At 38.5% G+C, this 20346-nt stretch overlaps 2 protein-coding genes across 2 annotated transcripts in view; one reads left to right on the top strand and one right to left on the bottom strand.

The window, feature by feature from the left end:
- The window catches only part of nt5dc1 (5'-nucleotidase domain containing 1), a 547161-nt gene that overhangs the window by 145627 nt on the left and 381188 nt on the right, over positions 1-20346 (top strand). The gene's annotated exons all lie outside the window — the stretch shown is intronic.
- LOC132832589 (collagen alpha-1(X) chain-like) lies at positions 868-10880 on the bottom strand. Its single transcript, XM_060850679.1, has 4 exons — positions 10810-10880; positions 10374-10500; positions 3489-3560; positions 868-3203 (listed from the first exon to the last, which is right to left on the bottom strand). Exons 2-4 carry the CDS (start codon positions 10483-10485, stop codon positions 1372-1374), a joined length of 2016 nt encoding a protein of 671 aa, XP_060706662.1. The 5' UTR covers positions 10486-10500; positions 10810-10880; the 3' UTR covers positions 868-1371.

Below are 20346 nucleotides of genomic sequence, written 5' to 3'. Positions count from 1 at the left end.
AGAGGCCCAGCTATATTGACAATGCCAGTTTCATTCGTTCCTGCAACAAAGTTGGAGGCAGAGTGTGTTTGTTAGTTATGGTAGTTTTCACTGAAATCCCATTTATCTGTACACAAAGCTGGAGCCGGGTCACAGATTTACCTTTTGATTTCTGCTTTGGTTAAAAGTATTAGTGAGGTTGGAGCAGAGCAATCACTCTTAATAAATTATAGGCAGTCATTTCTGGAATAAAGAAAAATGAATTGATGTGGGTCTATTTGAAGGTCAAAAACCTTGTAATTTTGATGTTATAAATTAAATAGTAAATAATATTTAATGTGAAGCAATATTCTTTTCATGTATTTTACGTCCAATCAATCAGAACTAGTATTGTGAGGTCCCAAGATCCAGTGCAGATATTAAATAGTGTTATTGATCACCCCTTCACCCCATCCCCAAAAAGGTCCTGTCGGCACTGAATTAGATACTTGGCAATAGAGCTATCTTCCTGATCAACGTTAATGTGAGGTCACCTTATGAATTTAACCACGGACACTAGATTTGTAAGAACACTCAGTGTAGACTGAAATTTGTAACAATCACCATTTATTTAACTGCACAGTAACAAAAATACATTTGTGATACTGCATTATTTGAGAAACCCACTATGTCACAGATCAATTTCATATAGAAGTATTTTGTGATTTACGATAATATCATTTGTGTGACTGTAGACATGTTTTTTTGGAGAATACATACATTATCAATGTCACTTAGATTGATTTAGCATTAATAAGGTGCTTTTTACAAATGAAAAGCAAAGTAATGTAATTTACTATTAAAATACAGAGAACAATGGGATTCAACTGATCTTGACACAAGGGATGTTATTAAACTTTGATGAAGTTGAATTTTAAAAAATGCAATTGAACATAACTAAATTTAATTAAATCAGATTAAGATTAGTTGCCAGTACTGAGCACCTGTGAAACTGTAAATGTCAAGTACAAATATATTTTTTTGCACCAATATTTTCTACACAAAGAGGGACAGCCAAATTTTAATTTGATAGTATAACAACAGAGTTTCTTTAAAAATAGAATATCAGGGTAACTTTAAGAAACATCTCATGAGAGGACTAATTACATCTCTGTTGCTTGGGCATATGTCATAAACCCGAAGGACCTTGTTTTGAGTAAATAACATTTTGCAGATGATGACAATACAGCAGTTGACTGGGCAGAACTGTATGTTTCTTAATGTAACAATAACTACCCTTCTATTCAACAGTTGTCCTTTCTTTTAGCTTGCTCCATTAACTAAATTTTGTTAACGTCACTTGGAATAGAACATGGATCATGTAGTCAAGTCCATGTTTCAAGCTGGTGCATATCATGAATGGACAATTAGAAACCCTGAGAATACTGAATACATGAGGTCAGAAGAATATAAGCCATTAGACTCTTCTGTAGGTAACTGTACATAGATTTGGTCATTCTCATGTAGGTATAATGTAACACTACCTGAGACCTGATCAACGTAACCTTCTGTATAGTCATCATATGAGTACATCACAGCCTCATCATTTTTGTATAATCCGACCCAAACATTTGCTCCCTTAACTTGTATTTGATAATTAAATTGATAGATGCCAGATATTTCACATGTGAAAATACCGGTTGATGGATCGTAGTTATTATTTGAATTGGTCAGTATTTTGTCAAATGCTATTGCTTGTCCAGCTGGGTAATACGAATGGGAAAGAATGGCTGTAAAAGCTGGGTATGGACTGAGTAACCCAGCTGAGGGTTCACCTGATTTGATGTAGCCACTATAATCATATTTGCCTGGGGACATGATCATTTCTGCTGGTGGGCCTGGTGGTCCAGGAAGGCCTGGTTGGCCTGGAGGTCCAGGTGGACCTTTCAGCCCTGGTGCACCTGGTGAGCCACTTGCCATTTTCCCATAGAAATTTCCAGGAGGACCTGGTGGACCTGGAGGGCCTGGATCTCCCTTTTCCCCTGAAAACCCTTGAGAACCTGGAGAGCCAGGTGGACCTCTTGGACCAGGTGATCCTGTACTTCCTCTTGATCCGGCCTCACCAGGATAACCTGGTGGTCCTTGAGGACCTGGAGGCCCAGGACTTCCTGATTTACCTGGTCCGCCAGGACCTCCCATGCTACCTTTTGCACCAACTGGTCCTTGTGAACCTGGTCTACCTGGTAGTCCTGGAGCTCCTGATTTACCTGGGGCACCACCAGGGCCTGTTTCACCCTTTGGCCCTGGGTAACCACGGGCGCCAGCAGGGCCTGATTCCCCCTTCTCTCCTGGTGCACCGGTAGCTCCTGGTGGGCCCCTGGCACCTTGTGGTCCGGGCGAACCTACTGGCCCAACAGCTCCACGCTGTCCAGGTGCCCCAGTTGGTCCTGCCTCTCCTTTCTCTCCTGGATAACCAACAGGACCCACAGAACCAGGCTCTCCTTTGAGTCCGGGTATACCGGGTTTTCCGAAACCTGGCAGTCCAGGTGCACCTGGTAAACCTTGTGGCCCAGGATTACCTTTGTTTCCGGGAGCTCCGGGCAACCCGGCTTCACCTGGCGCTCCTGGTTTTCCACGTCCTGGAAGACCAGGATTTCCAGGTGGTCCTTTTGGGCCTGGGGCACCTGCATATCCTGGTGCACCTGGAGGGCCCATTGCACCTTTCTCACCTGGTTGACCCGGACGGCCAGGTGCTCCAGCACTTCCTAATCCGACTGGTCCAGGTGATCCTGGAGGCCCTTGTGGTCCTGTTGCCCCTCTGCCACCGGGACGCCCAGGAAGTCCAACTCCCTTTTCCCCTTTTGCTCCAGGAAGACCCATATGCCCTGGCATTCCTTTTTCTCCAGGTCTACCTGGTGCCCCTGGAGCACCTGGTAGTCCTTGTGGACCTGGTTTACCAACAGCAGCCAGCCCTGCTGGCCCGGGATATCCTGGTGCTCCTGGATTGCCTTTAGATCCGGGCATCCCTTGTGATCCTCTATCGCCTTTTGGTCCTGGAGCTCCTCTTTCACCTGACTTTCCTGGTGCACCTGGCATTCCTGGTTTTCCCATTCCTGGCAATCCTGGAGCTCCTGGCATTCCAGGCTTGCCTGGGGCACCTGGCATTCCAACGCCTGTTTTCCCAGGAGGTCCTGGTGGGCCCCGTGGTCCAGGAGGACCTTGCAGGCCCCGTTCTGCTCCTACATCTACAGTTCAAAAATGAAACATAGTTTAGATTCAGCCTTTTTGAATTGTTTCATTTATTAAAATTTGATGGTATTTGTTGAAGATTTTGAAAATAATCTTACTTTAGAAATTATCATGAAAATTAGGCAATTGCAATGTTATGCAGCAGTGGTAAATTTGAAAACTCCAGCTCAATGATACCATCTCATTAAAAACTTTGAATTTAACTTTCACATTTGTCTTGTTGCTGAAGAGGCTTCAGATGCTCTACCTGTTAATATGTACAAAGTTTGCATGTTGCTCACCTCTGCTTTCATCATTGTCTTCATATCCCTCATCTTCAGAGTTCTGAGAATCATATGCTTTTACATTGTAATCTGTTTTTTCAGAAAGAAAATGATGAATAAATGCAGCAATTTGAAAAGCTTGACTTTTTTTTTAAACAAAGGACCCTGCACGTATCTGGAATCCTTCACACCCTAGGATATCACAAAGTGTTTCACAGTGGACTGAATTACCTTTAAAGAAAATAAGCTATCGTTACTTTGTAGGGGCACGTAGTAACTAATTAGTGTAATGCTAATCAGTGAATCTGTTCTTCTTTGAGTATTAATGTTAGCCATGACAATAGAAAAACTCTGTGCTTATCTTCAAAAGCTGCGATACAATTGTTCATACCTGCCTGATAGGTGTACAGGAGGTTAGTTTGATGTCTCATGAAAGCAGTCCCTCAGTATTATAGTGAAATGTTCGCTTAGGTTTGTATTCAATTTCTATACAGAATTGGATTGACAGTCACCGGGTGAAATATATCCAGCAAAATAATATGTGCAAGCTCAACTCTGTTTTTGTTTGTGAAATAAGTGTTGCATAAACTATAATCAAGTAAGAAAATAAAACCCCCAAAAAGGCTAACAAGACTATTATGATAATTCAGTAGTCGTATGCTATGATTCAGATGACATGATATATGACAAGGAACAGGTGCAGGCCACTGGATTCATTGAGCATACTCTGAAGTTTACAGAGATCATGCCTGATCTGACTGTGGCCTTAACTCCATTTTCCTTCTAGTCTCTCCAATCACTTAACATTGCTGTTAACAAAATTAATCTGTCTAATTCAGCACTGAATAAGGTCTCACACATTGCAAAGATCACATGCTTGATTTATTGTCTGTACAGAATTAGCTAACATTAGTCTGTGTAATGTTGAGTGCGCAAGTTAACTGTTCCTCAGTTAAAAAGAAAAGTAGCCCATGGTTCCTAATTCCAATTGCTCAACTCTGGGGGGAAAAAAAGGTAAAAAAGAACGATGCAGCAAAGATAGCATAATCTCGGCATAAAATTAGAATGTAACATAATATTGTAATTCTTCACATTGTGGACAGAGCATTATGCAGGAGTGATTCTGGTAGCTCATGTTGACCTGTGCCTCTGATGTCATTCATTAATGTATCAGTTATGTAGAAGGTTTATTCTGGAAGCATATTCATTAATTGTTACTTTGGCATTCTTACCAGATGGTAATTTTAAATAATCTTCTAACTTCTAATCTTCACCTCCCTAAGTCTCTAACATAATGACCATAAATGCAAGATAGAAAGAACTCTGATTCACTTGGATCTTTCGAGACCCTCAGTGCCTGAAAATGCTTCAAAACCAATGGTTAGTTTTGAAGTACAATTGCTGCTACTTTGGAAATATGGCAATCAGTTTGCACAAGAGTAAATGACCAATTAAACTGTTTTTGATGGAGCTATTTTGGTTGAGGAATAAATATTGACCTGGACAGCAGAAAGGCTTCCAATGCAAGCATTCAAATAGTGGCTACTAAAAAAATGTAACTCCCACCTGGGAGAGCAGACCCGACCTGAAACCCAATAACTCTGACAGTTCAGAGTGCCCTCAGTGCTTAATTTTCAACTGATTTAGTGACCAGGATTTTGTGGTTTGCGGGCAAGTGGACTTCTCCTGAATGTTCTCCTTGACAGAAACACAAAGGAAAAATAAACCTGTGGGTTCTGCTTTGTTGGATAACTTAAAGGGGGACAGATCACTTTAAGTCTCTTTAATGTTTTCAGACATGTTGGCTTATGTTCAATAAAAACTTCCTATTTAAGTACAAAAGGAATTTATCCAAAATACATTATAAACGGAAGAAGTTGATAGGCTGAAATTTGCTGTAAGTACAGCAGTTGGTTATCAAGTTCTATAGTTGTTTTCAATATATTTGTGTGAAAGTCATTCCAAGGTTTTGGCTGTCACTTAGTTATCAGTATTGTCAGAGTGTAAATAGAGTCATACAGCACAGAAACTGAGCCTTCAGTCCAACTCATCTATGCTGAACAAGAAAATAGACTCTCCATCTGATATTTTAGTCACATTTCCTATTTTCAGCACCTTTTCTGTGGCTGTAACACTATGTTCTATTACCCTGATGTACTTATGTAAGGTATGATTTGTCTGGTTAGCACTCATACAGGACTTCTCAGAGTATCTTGGTGTATGTGACAATAATAAATCAACTTTACCAATTTATATAAATGACTTGGGTAAAGGAACTGAAGATACATAGCAAGAGGATATAGGAGGCTATGAAAGGGTTAAGTTAGGTTAAGTGAGTGGACAAAGATCTTTAACATAATGTGTGACATTGGAAATGTGCAATTGTCTGTTTTGGTAACGATTTTTTTAAAATCAAGATTAAATGATAAGAGATTGCAAAGCTTAAGAGGCAGTGATTTGGGTGTCCTCATTTATGAATTGCAAATGTTTAGTATGCAGGTACAGCAAAAAAATTTTACTGCAAGGGGAATTGATTGCAAACGTAAGCTGGTTTTACTTGAACTTTACAGGGCATTGGTGCGACCATATCGGAGTACTGTGTACAGTATTGGTCTCCTTATCTCAGGAAATATACTAGTGTATGGAAGCAGTTCAGGGAAGGTTCCCAAGACTTAATAGGTAAAAACAATGACTGCAGATGCTGGAAACCAGATTCTGGAATAGAGTGGTGCTGGAAAAGCACAGCAGTTCAGGCAGCATCCGAGGAGCAGTAAAATCGACGTTTCAGATATTCCTGATGAAGGGCTTTTGCCCGAAATGTCGATTTTACTGCTCCTTGGATGCTGCCTGAACAGCTGTGCTTTTCTAGCACCACTCTACTCCAGAATCCCAAGACTTAATATCTGGAATGGACCATGTGTCTTATGAGAAAAGGTTGAACAGGCTCGTGTTTGCTGGAGTTGAGAAGAGTAAGAAGCAACTCGATTGAAATGTACAAGTTCATAGAATGGATGTGCAGAGGATGTAATGAGAAAATGTCCTGTCGTCCATTTAAGATAGAATGAGGAGAAATATTTTCACTCAATGCCTGTAAGTTTTTGGAATGCTCTTACTGAAAAGGCAGTAAATGCAAAATCTTTGAATATTTTAAGGCAGAGGTGAAATGACTCTTGATATACAAGGGGGTAACAAAGATTATTGGGGGGGTAGGTAGGAATGTGGAGTAATTCAGTCAGCCATTATGGACAGGCTTGAGGGACTGAGTGGCCGCTTCCTAATTCATATGTTTCCGTTTAAGGTATAAATCTAAGTTTTTGGTAAAGTAAGTGGTTCATCATCACCTAACTCAGCACAAGGCCTGAACCATTTTCACTTTTGGTCTTTATCAGAACACAGTTGGCAAGTCACTTGTCAGTGTGAGCTGAGGGCTCACAGAACTAGGGCATAGGAAATTCAGTGGCTGTATGTATTAATGAACCAGTGTTGCACTAAAGGGTGATGGTAGGCAGGCTCCATACTGCTTTTGGTGGGCAGGTTGGAAGAAACTAAAAGACCCCAAGGGTCCATGTTGGCATCCTTGCTTTCCTTTAGATTGCGAAATCAAGACCTATATTTGTCTACATGAATATTGCTATCACTGTCATCAACATGGAATTAATGGGCAGAATTTCATGCCCTTCTGGTGGAAAGTTTGAGGGGGGAGGTGTTTATGATGAGGTGTGAATAGATCACTGTGTTCAATTAAATTAGAATGGGAGAGCTTGTAGATGATGCAATTGAGGTTCTTCAGTTGACAATTACTGCCTACGTAATGGCTTTAACTCACCACCACTGGTATTGTACCTGTGATGTGCTTCTGGTTGGGAGCATTACTGGCAGCAACTATCACTTTCACTAATACTCACATACAACGCAGAACCCTTGGTCTCTGGTTAGCCTAATTTCTGGGAAAGCTCTGATGTCCAGTCAAGTAACTGACAGGCTCTTAATTCTGGTGGGGATTCCCCATTCAAGGAAACTCAGGATTTCACAAATTCTTCAGCTGGCAGGCAGGACTCCTGTTGCCAGAATTAAATTCTGACCACAGTCTGTAATTAACTGTGAATAGAACTATAAGTGACCCGAGGAAGACATAGGTTAGGAAATTGGATAGAGAACTGTCAAAGAAGTGTAGAGTGATCTATTTTGAGAAGAACAAGTATATACTGAAGACGGAGAAACTTGAAATATAAAATATTCTTAGGGCATTTGATAGTGGGATGAAAGAGGATATTTACCTCATAGCATAGATGAGAACTGGGGATGCAGCTTAAAAGTAAGGAGTCTCCCATTTAAAATGGTCATAAAGATTTTTATTCTTAGAGCATTTATTTTAACTGTTCATTTTTACAATAATACTTACAAGGGAATGTAGAAGAAGCAAGAAGCTATATGACCCATAACATTTGTGTTATTCCTTTGCATTTAGCAGAGCCACGTAAATATTGATAGGCAACATTTAACTGCACTTGCTTGTATTAAATTATTTTAATCTGGACTAACTTCTGTGAACAGTTTGTTTATTTACACGGGGGTTAATTCCATTTAAGTCTCAAAATTTAGTTTTAAATTCTAGAAATTCAGTTTTATCCTAGTTGCTCTCTAACAATATTAAGTTTAAATTAATCCCTTGAGTATCAGAATACAAACTATGGTTAAAAAAACATGAAAAAACTGCGGGTGCTGTAAATCAGGAACAAAAACCGATTGCTGGAAAAGCTCAGCAGGTCTGGCAGCATCTAAGGAGACAAAACAGATTTAACATTTTGGGCCAAGAGACCCACCCTGAGAACTATGGTACCTTGATTCAAGCGTTCTTTAAAATAGAATAAACGGAGAGGTCATAGCATGCAAACCCATTACAAAGAGAATAAACATATTCAAAAATGTCTTTAGTGATGCCAGAGTAGCTTAAAAACAGTTTACATTGATATCCTTTGTAAGAATATGCTGTGACCAGTTCTCACAAAGCAAGCTATAATAAACAGCAGTGAGAAAAATGGTCAGATGGCCTGTTTTAGTGGTGCTGGTTGACTGATAAATATTGGATAAAGTACAAAGAGACCTTATTGCTCTTCAAATACTGCAAATAAATTATCCATTAATTTCAGAAGGCAGACAGGTGAATGCCATATCTAAAAGTAAGCACTTTTAACCACTCACTAATTGTTCAGCAGTGAAATAAAGCACATTTAAATAATGCACTCAAACTCTAGAGTGAGGCTTCTGACTTATATATGGCAGTAGACATTTTGGTCACATGACTTGTATTGGTGGAAATTCATTTCACATAAAATATAGCTGCATTTGAAGTTATTTAGATATATTAATTGGCCATTGAGGATAAATACATTGTAAACTTAACGCTGTGTGCTTACCCCACAAAAGGAAACTTCACTGAATGTCCACAATTCTTTGCCCTCATTTTAATACTTGCAACTTTATCAGGGCATAAATGAAAACAGGCAACTTCCATGATAGGACTTGACAGAGATTTCTCGAAGGGTTAAAAGCGATCATCCCCAGAAGTGTACTTTCCTTGAAAGGTTTTATTCCTTCAAGTGAATATCTTTATTAGTACTTCCTTTGTGATAGTTCTGCCCTCTACATGTTGCCAAGTCAACAACAGATGCAGGGTTATGCCAACTACCTTTGCAATAAGAAGCATGCTGAGTTTCAAGCTCTAGATGATTGTTTGGAGTAAAAAAAACCATTGTTGATAACTGTGCAGTATTGATAAATGTGATAACTGCAAACCAAGCTTTTAATTAACCTGTACTAGTTGTATAGCCATTTTGATGGGTAAATGTGCATTATTCGTGCTCTTGGAATGTCTACAAGATGGATAGGATTATTTTTTGCACATTTTGTAGACATTTTCCAATTCCTGTATTAACATCTTGTGTACTGCATGTTAACCACTAATTTTCATACAGCTTTTATTATTTTCTTTAAAGGTTTTACCAAAAAAAAGCTTTCAGTATTTTCTTTAAGTGTTCAATGAGCTCAGGTGGTTGGTTTGTGGTGAGGTTCTGTTCCCACACAAAAGGAGGCGGAGGTTACTGTGAAGATCCCTATTTCTCAACCTTGTCCCTCGCCTAAGGCATGGTAACCCTCAGATTAAACCACTGCCAGTCTTGTCCCTTTATTGAGAGATCAGTCTACAGTTCTACATGGCATTTTCAATTTTTTTGTCCTTTAACTGCCTTGACAAGAATTGATCAGTTCCTGTGTATATTTTTAAATAGATACAAACGTAATCTGAAAATTTTCCAAATTAATTAAATGCTTAACTTTCAAAGATGTATTCAAAATTATATTAGATTCAAACGTTTCTCAATACTTCATAATTACTTTTCATGCATTTATAATTTAATACATCTGCTTCACAATATGGTAGTAATATTTTTCTTATGTTCTTTAAGTGCACGCCACATTGAATTTTAATATATTGTAATCAAGATTTAGGCATTGTGCAGGACTGCTTTTAGTGCTACCAGTCAGTACTGTAAAGTTGGCAGCACATTCCCCAACTGCTACTCTGCATTGTTTTAGTTCTTGATGCCTCTATCTGTCATAGGGTGCAAAAAAAACCTGCAGGAAAAATAAACGACCCTCCCTCTACCCTCTGAAACATTAACCAACAACCACATGCACTAGTGTGCACAAGTAAACACGTGCATGCAGACTAAATTTCTTTCTTTCCACATTTGGCAGAGAAACAGCATAATAATTTCAAGGACAAAAATTAAATCTCCTTGTGGGTTGTGGGAGATAACCATTTTCAAAGAGAACCGTTTAAGCTTTCTCAAATTTCATATTTTAGTATCAAGTGCAGAAACAAAGTGAAATCTTTAAATTTACCTCCGTGGCTTTTTACATTTTTCCTTATGTAGGCATATCTATTAAATCCTGTTCCGTGGACCAGAGTGACAGATAGTAATAGCAGAACAGCACAGATTTGTTTGGAATCCATGTTTGATGTTCAAATCTATAAAAGGATCAATAGGAATTATTAGAATATCTTCGTACCAATGTTTCTGTTGAAATTTATAGAGTTATTTGTGAATATTATCAAATTGAGATTATTGTAAAGTTTATATTATTTTTGCACTTTCTGGTAACATTTGAATGTAACAAATCATTTTATAAAGTTTGCAAATGACAGCTAAAACAGTTGACAAAATTTGCTAGAAAATAGTTAAAATACAGTAGATCACACACAGTATGAAAAGAATGAATCCTTATGAATCTTGGAAGCATGTTAAGAAATTGATAATAAATAGAAGCTCAAACCTACCAGCATAATTTGCCTCCACAGTCAATGTAGTACCCAAATGGATTATCCTCTGAATTTGTGGAGTGTCAACTGGAGCAATGATTCCAAAACGATGCATGTTGCTCTATTTATATAGTAGACAGTTCTTGACATATCGCTAAATTTGACAACTCCTCCCTTTTAAAAGTGCAAGTGCTAATTATGGAATATATTTTTTTTAACGTGGAAAAGTTAAATCAGGTTAGTGGATTTCTTGTGGTTTGAGCTGTTTTGCCTTCTTTGGCATAGGTCTCCACCTCATGCAGACAGTTGCAAAACCAAATGTTGAACAGAGCTTCCAAAGCAAATTCTGATTGATTTTTTAAAATCAATGTTTTTCTTCAATGCTACTGTAAACTAAAGTTTCAAAAATATATTTAACTCAAATCACAGATGATGTCATCAAGATATTAAGATTTTCAAACAACACTTTATTTCTTCTGATTTTCTATGTAGGATCTAAAGATTGTTTATTTCCTATCAGTTTAAACATTTATAATGATTTTCAGATAGATTGCTTTATATTGTGAAAATAATTTCAATATAAATAACTGTGAGGTGATGTGTCTGGGTGTGAAGAATTTGGAAATTGTATATTCCATGTTCCTTCAGAAGTGAAGTCAAAATGAGGGCGAGGAGCTATGGGATCAAGAGGTACAGATTCTACAAAGGGTACTTGAAGTAGTTGTGTACTTTAAAAAGACAATAAATAATGCAAATAAGTATCTCTGGTTCATTTCTGGACGGATAGAATTGAAATGCAAGAAAAATGATCTATAACAAATAAAATTATTATCTCTCACAGTTATTAGACAGTTCTGGCCTCATTTATTAAAGAATTATGAAGGCACTGTTGAAGCTGGCAAAAAGATTTATGAGGGTGGTATCAGAACTGAGAAAGTTACCTATCAAAAGGAATTGAAGAGGTTGATCTCTCTTGTTAGAGATTTTTAAGTTTAAGTAATAGGTCAATGCAAAAAATGTTTCAACTTAAAGGAGAGACAAGGAGGAAGAGCCAAAAATATAAGACAACCACCAAGCAATACAACAGGAAATTGGGGGAAACTTCTTTATACAAAGTGGTTAGAATGTGGGACACTCTACCACAGTGTATATTTGAGGCAAATAAGATAGATGCATTTAGTAGAAGCTAGATAAATCCGATTGAGGAGAAAGGAACAGAAAGATATTTGAAAGGGGTTATATGAAGATAGTTGATGGATTTGATGGAAAAAAGTGGATTGATATATAATCACTAAATGTAATTCATGAAACATGCAGGCTGCAAGTATTCCTTATGCTGTATTCTTGGAGGAATTCAATAATGAATTATGAAGCACCCACTTATTGCTTTCTGAAACTACTTTCGTCACAAATTTTGATCAATTATAAACAACGAAAATGTTCCCTTTCCCCAATTAGCTAATACCCATACTTATCTGTTTTGATTAAATGGGCAAAATTTTATAATGCAAGTAGCACCTGAAAAGCCTGAACTCTGAGTTTCAGTAAAACTGTTTGACAACATGATACATCTATAACACTTTATCTACACCTAGACTTGTGCATACCAACAAGCATCAGGCTTTTCTGGATGCAAACCAGAGGGGTAACTCAAATTAATTTTCTCCTTGTCCTCAACTAAGCAGATACCCTTTGCATCATTGATACTCTTACAAATTTAACAGATTTTTGCTAGCAAAGTTTGGTAGGGACTTTTATGGTCCCTTTTTCATATCAATACTGAATAAACTTGTTGGATAATTGGTTTGTACTATAGCTTTACAGCTACGAGAAGCCTTGTGAAAACAGAATTAGTAGTCTTGAAAATCTGTAACTTTTTCACGGAGGGTGGTGCATTTATGGAATGGATTGCCAGAGGAAGTGGTTGGAGGCAGGTACAATTCCAGTATGTAAAAGGCATCTGGATGGGTACATGAATAGGAAAAGTTTAGAAGGATGATGGGCCAAATGTTGGCAAATGGGACGAGATTGGGATGTTTGGTTGTATCTACGAGTTGGCCCGAAGAGGTCTGTTTCTGTGCTGTATGAAACAAAAATTGAAATGTTTTTTCTGATCAGAAATGCAAAGCATTATTTTTGAATTTTTGGCTTGCTTTTTCAGTATAAATATGACATTATTGCAGTTAATAAATTAATGAAAAATAACTCTGAAGGTTCTTTAAACCTTAAATGTGAGCATGTTTTTTACATTTGATGTTTCTTTAGGTTGGTTTTGTAAGAAAGTTACCCACTGCATTAATACTGCAATTATAATTTTTTTCATTTTGTGCAACTTTCATGTTTTCCAATGTGGAAATAAACTTGAAAGAAGTATGAACATGATATATTGGACTGTGCAATTCTGGTTTGGCTGAATGAGTATGAAATGTTTTTGAAGCATGAAATTTGGAGTACGTAAACTTTAATATAGCTAGTAATATCCACACAGACACTGACCAGAAAATTAATTCCTGGATCTTTCTTGCTTGTCATTTATGATATATTTTAATCTTGAAAAAGTGTTTTTTCTTTTTTCTTTCATGGGATGAGGGCATTGCTGACAAGGCCAGCTTTTATTGCCCATCCTTAATTACGCTTGAACTGAGTGTCTCCTAGGACCGCTTCAGAGGGCAGTCCAGAGTCAACCATGTTGCTATAGATCTGGAGTCATCTGAAGGCCAGACTCGGGAAGGATAGTAGATTTCCTTCCAGAGAAGACATTTTAGCTCTTATTGGTATACGGCTGTAATATAATCATTTGTGACAGGATAATATTGCTACTCTTTGTATTGTACTATCATGTTGCATCATCTTTCATTCACTTATTTCAATTCTGACACAAGTGCAGTTATAGTTGAATGTACGTCCTTTGATGTACAGCACTTTGAGATGTATGGTTGTTAAGAAAATCATTACATAAATGCAGGTAATTCCTTCTCTTGCTTTTTATAGGTTGACTAACATTGTACATTTTTGAAAACACCATGTTTCTATTTCAGTACAGGAAGAAGGGTGAAATTGTTTTTGTTGGAAGTACTTCAAGTAGCAACACTAAATCTTAAGAGGGAGGTGTAAGAGAATAACGAGACAAATTGATTGGATTTTCAGTGTTGACTTATGTGATGTGAGCTGCATTTTAGGGAATTAGTGAAGTATTTATCGAAACACAAATGTGATTTAATTTGATGCTAAAATGGTGCCTAAGGGTAATTTTGAGTTGGTAAATATAAAAAAAACTGAATAAAAACAAAGCTAATGTACTTATTCATCAAATAAACATGATGCAGTGTTTGCAAAATTATACTATGCATCTCATTCAGAATGTAATTTCCTCACTCAGTCACAGTTTGCAGATGTAATTTAGTTCAAAACTCGCAAGTTCTTATGGTGTATATCAATATTATTTAATTAAATGTGTAATTGATGGTATCATTCTAGTTCATGTTTTAAATAAAGAAATGTTTGTATTTTTTCTATTAATATTTTGTGGTTGTTTTTATGGTCACTTGATTTCATGACATCTTATGTTCAGAATATTTCAACACCCTACAATTATTGTGTTCCAGACTTTGTGACTGAATATTCCAAGAATGGACATTGCTGTATTTAACTCCTGTAATGTAAGAAGGATAACACTTGGTGGTGCCCTTGTTTAAAATAATTGCTACTTAAAAAATTTTACAGCTAAAACTTCGAGAATGCTTCTAAGAGCATTGTTACTCAGTAGACAGTCTTAAATTAATTCAGCTTTTTAAACTAAAATTGAAGCAGTATTGATTCTGATGTTGAACATTGCAATGTATTTTCTCTCTGATCCAATTCTGTCTCACAGTTGTTGGTGTCTCTCCACTGGATTCACCAATTTAATTCAAGGACTTGGTCCTCAGGAATGGAAACTAGATTCATTAATAGGAGCAGAGTATTTAGCTCCATGAGCCTCTTTCATCACGATCTATTTTGTACCTTTATTCCATGTATTTGCCAATGATCCATTTCCTTCATAATCTGGCCTAAACGGGAAAAAATACATATTTATTAGTCTTCAAAATTTCAATGAATGCAGCATTATTTTGTGGAGGGAATTACAGAACCTCAGGTTAAGATGCACTAGGCATTCAGCCCTGCATGAGTATACCAGCTCTCTCAGCATTTTAGCAGGATCAATTTCCTAGGTGAAAACAAGGACTGCAGATGCTGGAAACCAGAGTCTAGATTAGTGCTTTTGCCCGAAACGTCGTTTTTCCTGCTCCACGGATGCTGCCTGACCTGCTGTGCTTTTCCAGCACCACTCTAATCTAGTACAAATTTCCTGCCTTTACTCTGTAACCTTGTGTTGCTTGTATTTGAAAAATCATCTAATGCCCTCTCACATGCCTCCGTCGAACTTGCCTGCATCGCACTTCCAGAATATGCATTTCCTGCTATATGAAACAACTTTTCTCCCTTGCATTTTGCTTCTTTTGCTAAACCATGTCCTCTGGTTCTTGATCTTTTCATGAGTGGGAAGTTTCTCCCTATCCACTCTGTCCAGACTCCTCACAATTTTCAAAACTTATGTCACATCTCCTCTTAGCCTCCTCAATTCCATGGAAGTAGTTTCAACTGCTCTACCATTTCCTCCTAACTGAATTGCCACGTTTAGATTATATTAGATTACTTACAGTGTGGAAACAGGCCCTTCGGCCCAACAAGTCCACACCGACCCGCCAAAGCGCAACCCACCCATACCCCTACATTTACCCCTTACCTAACACTACGGGCAATTTAGAATGGCCAATTCACCTGATCTGCACATCTTTGGACCGTGGGAGGAAACCAGAGCACCCGGAGGAAACCCACGCAGACACGGGGAGAACGTGCAAACTCCACACAGTCAATCGCCTGAGGCGGGAAATGAACCCGGGTCTCTGGCGCTGTGAGGCAGCAGTGCTAACCACTGTGCCATTGTTGGAACCATCCTTGTAAACAGATGTCCATAATCCTCTTCAGAATCTGCTGCTTTTGTCATGGAGGGAAAGTGGATCTTAAATTTAACTTGCTGGCATTGCTCAATAATTGCCTCAATTTATAATGAGGACACCTTTGGTGAGAAAATTCAGCTTCCTCGAGCACATATCTTTGGTGCTGTTGGTAGCTGCTTTGGTCCAAAATGGCATCCCTGAGAAACATCACATCTCTCCTTGTGTCCATGTTAGATGTAGCTTTTGTAAGAGTATTTGCATGGTCACTACTAACATGCATCAGAGGTATGTAGATTATAAAGTTGTGACACCAGTCAGCATGTGACGCTGTTTTGACATCAGCAGTTGTTTTTTCCACCTGAACATTCTAATCAAAGCGCTCTCTTTGACCATACCCAGCTGAGCATACATTCAACAGCAGGGACGATCTCCTGTTAGCCCTATTTAAACTCATCAAAATCTACTTTAAGGTTAATTGCAAATTGGTACTTGTTATACAGTTTGTGGAAGCTTTTTGGTGGTTTGCATTGCTGACTGGACATCCCTGGATGAATTAAGTCGTACTCACCAGAGAATATTTTAAAACTTGTTTCATCTTGCAGATGAAACGTTATGAAGTACAGCCATCTTCACCATGTGTATGTTGGTCAGCTGAGGAAGAGGAAGAAGAGGAAAAGGCACTGAACCCATCCAGTATCTTTGGCTGACGAAGGGCATATGTCTGAAACGTCGGCTCTCCTGCTTCTCGGATGCTGCCTGACCGGGTGTGCTTTTCCAGCATCACATTCTTTGGCTCTTCGGCTGACTGGCACATCTGATTATGGTGCTGATGAATGCAACTCTATTTCCCTATTACCTGTCAGTCTGACGCTTATCCACTTTCTATTACTGGCTATTTCACTGCTGAAATAAATGCTACATCTCAATATATGTTAGAAATGAAATTTTATTACAGAATCCAAGCAGTATTCGGTTATAGTCCAACAGGTCTGTTCAGAAGCACCAGCTTTTGGAGCATTGCTCCTTCATCAGGTCGTTGTGGAGTATAAGATCATAAGACACAGAATTTACGGCAGAAGTTTACAGTGTGATGTAACTGAAATTATATATTGAAAAAGACCTGAATTGTTAACAAACAATTCTACCTGGCACCTTTTAAATAGATGACAACTCTCCTCTTTTCCAAGACCTACACTGTTGTCTTCAATACAGCATCGTAAGTTCTTGGAGCCACAATTCTGTCATCTTGTGCTTTCTATGTTTTTCTAGTTTCCCCTTTATTGTGACCAGTTTCAGCACCTGCTCCAGCTAAGATTGATTTCTTCTTTAAATGCTACAGGCCAATTTAAAAAAAACGCTAGCTTTAATTGGTGCTAACTGTTCAGAATTTATATGCGGCCTGTATCAAAGCAGCAATGCTGGTTTAATTGTGCCCAGTGATTCCCGTATTTGTTCTCAGCTCTGAGCAGATTTTTCAACGTTTTGTCTGTTTTGGAGATTTGGGACGAGACTGTTTTAGTATCTCTGTAGTAACTTTTAATGATGATTCTAGTTTGTATGTTATGGCAAGTTTATCATCCTATATGCTTGTTAAATGAATGGTGATAATAGTAACAACTGAAGATGAGGAATCCTCAATTTGACTTTTTTTGGATTAACATACATGAATTGTACAGCGGTGTATATTCACATTAATTTTTTTGACTGAATTAATAATTGGACATGAATCAACCCCTATATGTAGTTGCACACGTCTTTACAAAAAACAAGAAAAATTACTAAGGGAAAAAAAATATAAGAAACATTTACAGAGTGTGCTGGATGTGATTTTGTAACAGAATTGTTAGCTATAAGATGGAATTTGCATGTATCCAAGCCTGGTGTTTCTGTTTGGAGATGTTTCCAGTGAGAGATCAACAGAAACTGAAGAAAAACAGAAAAAGCAGATTGATGCTATTTTTGTTTGGGAGTTGTGAGCAGAATTAGTGTTGATCTCCATCATCATTATGGTGGAAGATTAGGGAAGCCCTATGTAAATTCAGGATAGTTGGTCCCACATCCCATCCCAGTTGAATCATTTTGGTTATGTGGACAGTCATGGTTACTAACTTGCTTAGGTCAAGGTCGCGCAGATTCATCTGTTTTTGCTGGTGTTTATTAAGAGACACATGTCAGCAAGGAAACCGGGTGAATTTCCTATTTTATTCATGTTGTTCCACGGTGAACAAGTAGATGGCATCTTCGTTTAACATCCCACCAAAAACCAATACTATGTCAGTACTGTTCTGCAGTGTAGCTTAAACCCATAACCTCTGAGTCAAAGGAGACAATGTGATCACTGATTCTGTTGTTTTCTAGTGCAAATAACTGCCTTTTGAAACCAGTGGAAATAGGTTTGACATTTTAACTTATTTAGAATGTTAGCTATTTGGCATGAAAACTATTACAGCTGAAGTGCCCTGGCAACTTGTACATAAAAATGTTTTTCTTAAGTGTGCTTGCTATATTTTTAACTTTTTATGTTGCCAAATATTTTTAAACCAAATTGTTTAAATTGGTGGTTAGAACATAGGAAAGTTAGGAACATGAACAGCATGTTTGGCCGAAAATGTGCCCCCCTTTAGTTAATCTTGGCCCCATCACCTTGTGTTCCATCCTTTCTTTTATCTTCTCTTTCTGCAGAACCTATTCAGCTGCCTATTTCACCCAGTTTATTATGAGGATTATTTTTTGCCAAGTTGCATGTTGCAAAAAGCCCTGTAACCTTTCTTTGAAATATTTGTACCTGAATTTGCTATTTTCTCCACTTCAGTGACAGAGAATGGAATCTTAGCCTCTAATCAATGTGGGCAATGCCATGTCAGTTGGTGAAGAACAGTGAGAACAAAAAAAAAGAGATAGCAAGGAAAGAATACCCAATTTTCAAACCAAGATTTTAACAGTGAGGTGCAGGTCTTGCCAGTAAGCAGCAGTAAGCCTATTCATCTGTATTAAAACGTTTTTATTTTATTAGGCAGTGGAAAGAAACAAGATACTGCCAATTTCCTGTAATGGAAATCTATGCCGTTACCTGGCAACTCCAGTTTTCCAATCCCTTGGCGCCTCCATCTTGCCCAGCATTCCCCATGATCTTAGGATGGGCATCATGATCAACGCATGCCTACATCCTCCCCCAAGGAGGGTAGCATTGGACATGCAGCAGCCCCACCACATCATCATGGCACATCTCCAGCTCTCATTTATTATAGTTCATCATTTCTGTCCTGCATAATGGAGCATATCAACATCTTCCATTGTAAGGGTGCTGCCAGGACATGTGCACAGAACAGGCAACCCTTTACTGCATTGGAGCCCGACACACACAAGGGCTTTCAGCTTGATTTGATAGCACTTTCTCACTTTGCACTTCCTTGGATGATGTTAGCATTGCTGCCTTGCCTGTCTTTGTTTTATTGCACATTTTTGCATCATTCAAACATTTAGCCCCCAGTATCTGTGTCTTGCCTTACCTCTTAGTGGAGGCACAATGTCAGAAAATATATAATGTTTTCCAGCATTCACCAGACAAGGGGCTTTATGGCACCATGCTACATCAACATTACATCCACAGTATGTGCCAGCAGCTTATGCAGCAAACGCACTTATTGCTTCTATCAAATGGCAATGTCTCCAAGTCTAAGGAAAGTCATTCTTAGTGAAGTCAACAGTGACTGACATGAGTCTGGAGCATTGTCTGAAATGAGCCCAGTGGTTTGGGGGCAATCAAGGTCAGGGATTCAGTAGTGTTACAGTCTTGGGGTTTGGCCTGGTCAGTCCAGAGATTATCAGTAATTCAATCTGGGTATTGCATAGAGATCAGTCAGAAGTTTGGTCAGTCATCACTTGGGGCTGTTGTTGCAAGTTAATCAATGGAGTTGGCCTTGACCAGTCCTAGAGTCCAAAGATATGCAGGTTAGGTGAATTGGCCGTGCTAAATTGTCTGTTGTGTTAGGTGCATAGTCAGGGGTAAGTGTAGGGGAATGGGTCTGGGTGGGTTGCTCTTCGGAGTGTCGGTGTGGATTTGTTGGGCCGAAGGGCCTGTTTCCACACTGTAGGGAATCTAATCTTTAAAAAAAAGTGATCTGTTCACTGAAAGTGGTCTTATCACAGGACGCTGATGTTGAGGGTAAGTTAGGGAAGTTAGTTGTTGGGCTTAGAGGCAGCATGCTGAGAAGCAAATTGAACAATAATTCTGAAGCGGGCAACTCCTTTCTGTATCAGAGTAGAAGGGTTACTGCGGGAAGGGATATAAACAGGCACCACCACCCTGGTTTAAACAGAGGGACTGTGTTTAAAAAGATCGTTGACATGGCTGGGTTGCAGGACAAGAGCTCAGAGACTAATGTGGGGCGATAAAGACTTAAGTGAAAAAATTGCGTGGAAACATGGGGAAGCTCAGAACTAATGGAATAAAGATAAAGTGCAAGGAAGCAGTACATATCTTGCATTCTATCCCTATCCCAATGACCAATACACAGTGGAAGCAAAAGAAAGTCTGCTGGCACTCCTGGAATGG

The sequence above is a fragment of the Hemiscyllium ocellatum genome, chromosome 3 (assembly GCF_020745735.1).
Source record: "Hemiscyllium ocellatum isolate sHemOce1 chromosome 3, sHemOce1.pat.X.cur, whole genome shotgun sequence".
Taxonomy (NCBI): Eukaryota; Metazoa; Chordata; class Chondrichthyes; order Orectolobiformes; family Hemiscylliidae; genus Hemiscyllium; species Hemiscyllium ocellatum.
This window is presented reverse-complemented; position numbering and strand designations above follow the sequence as displayed.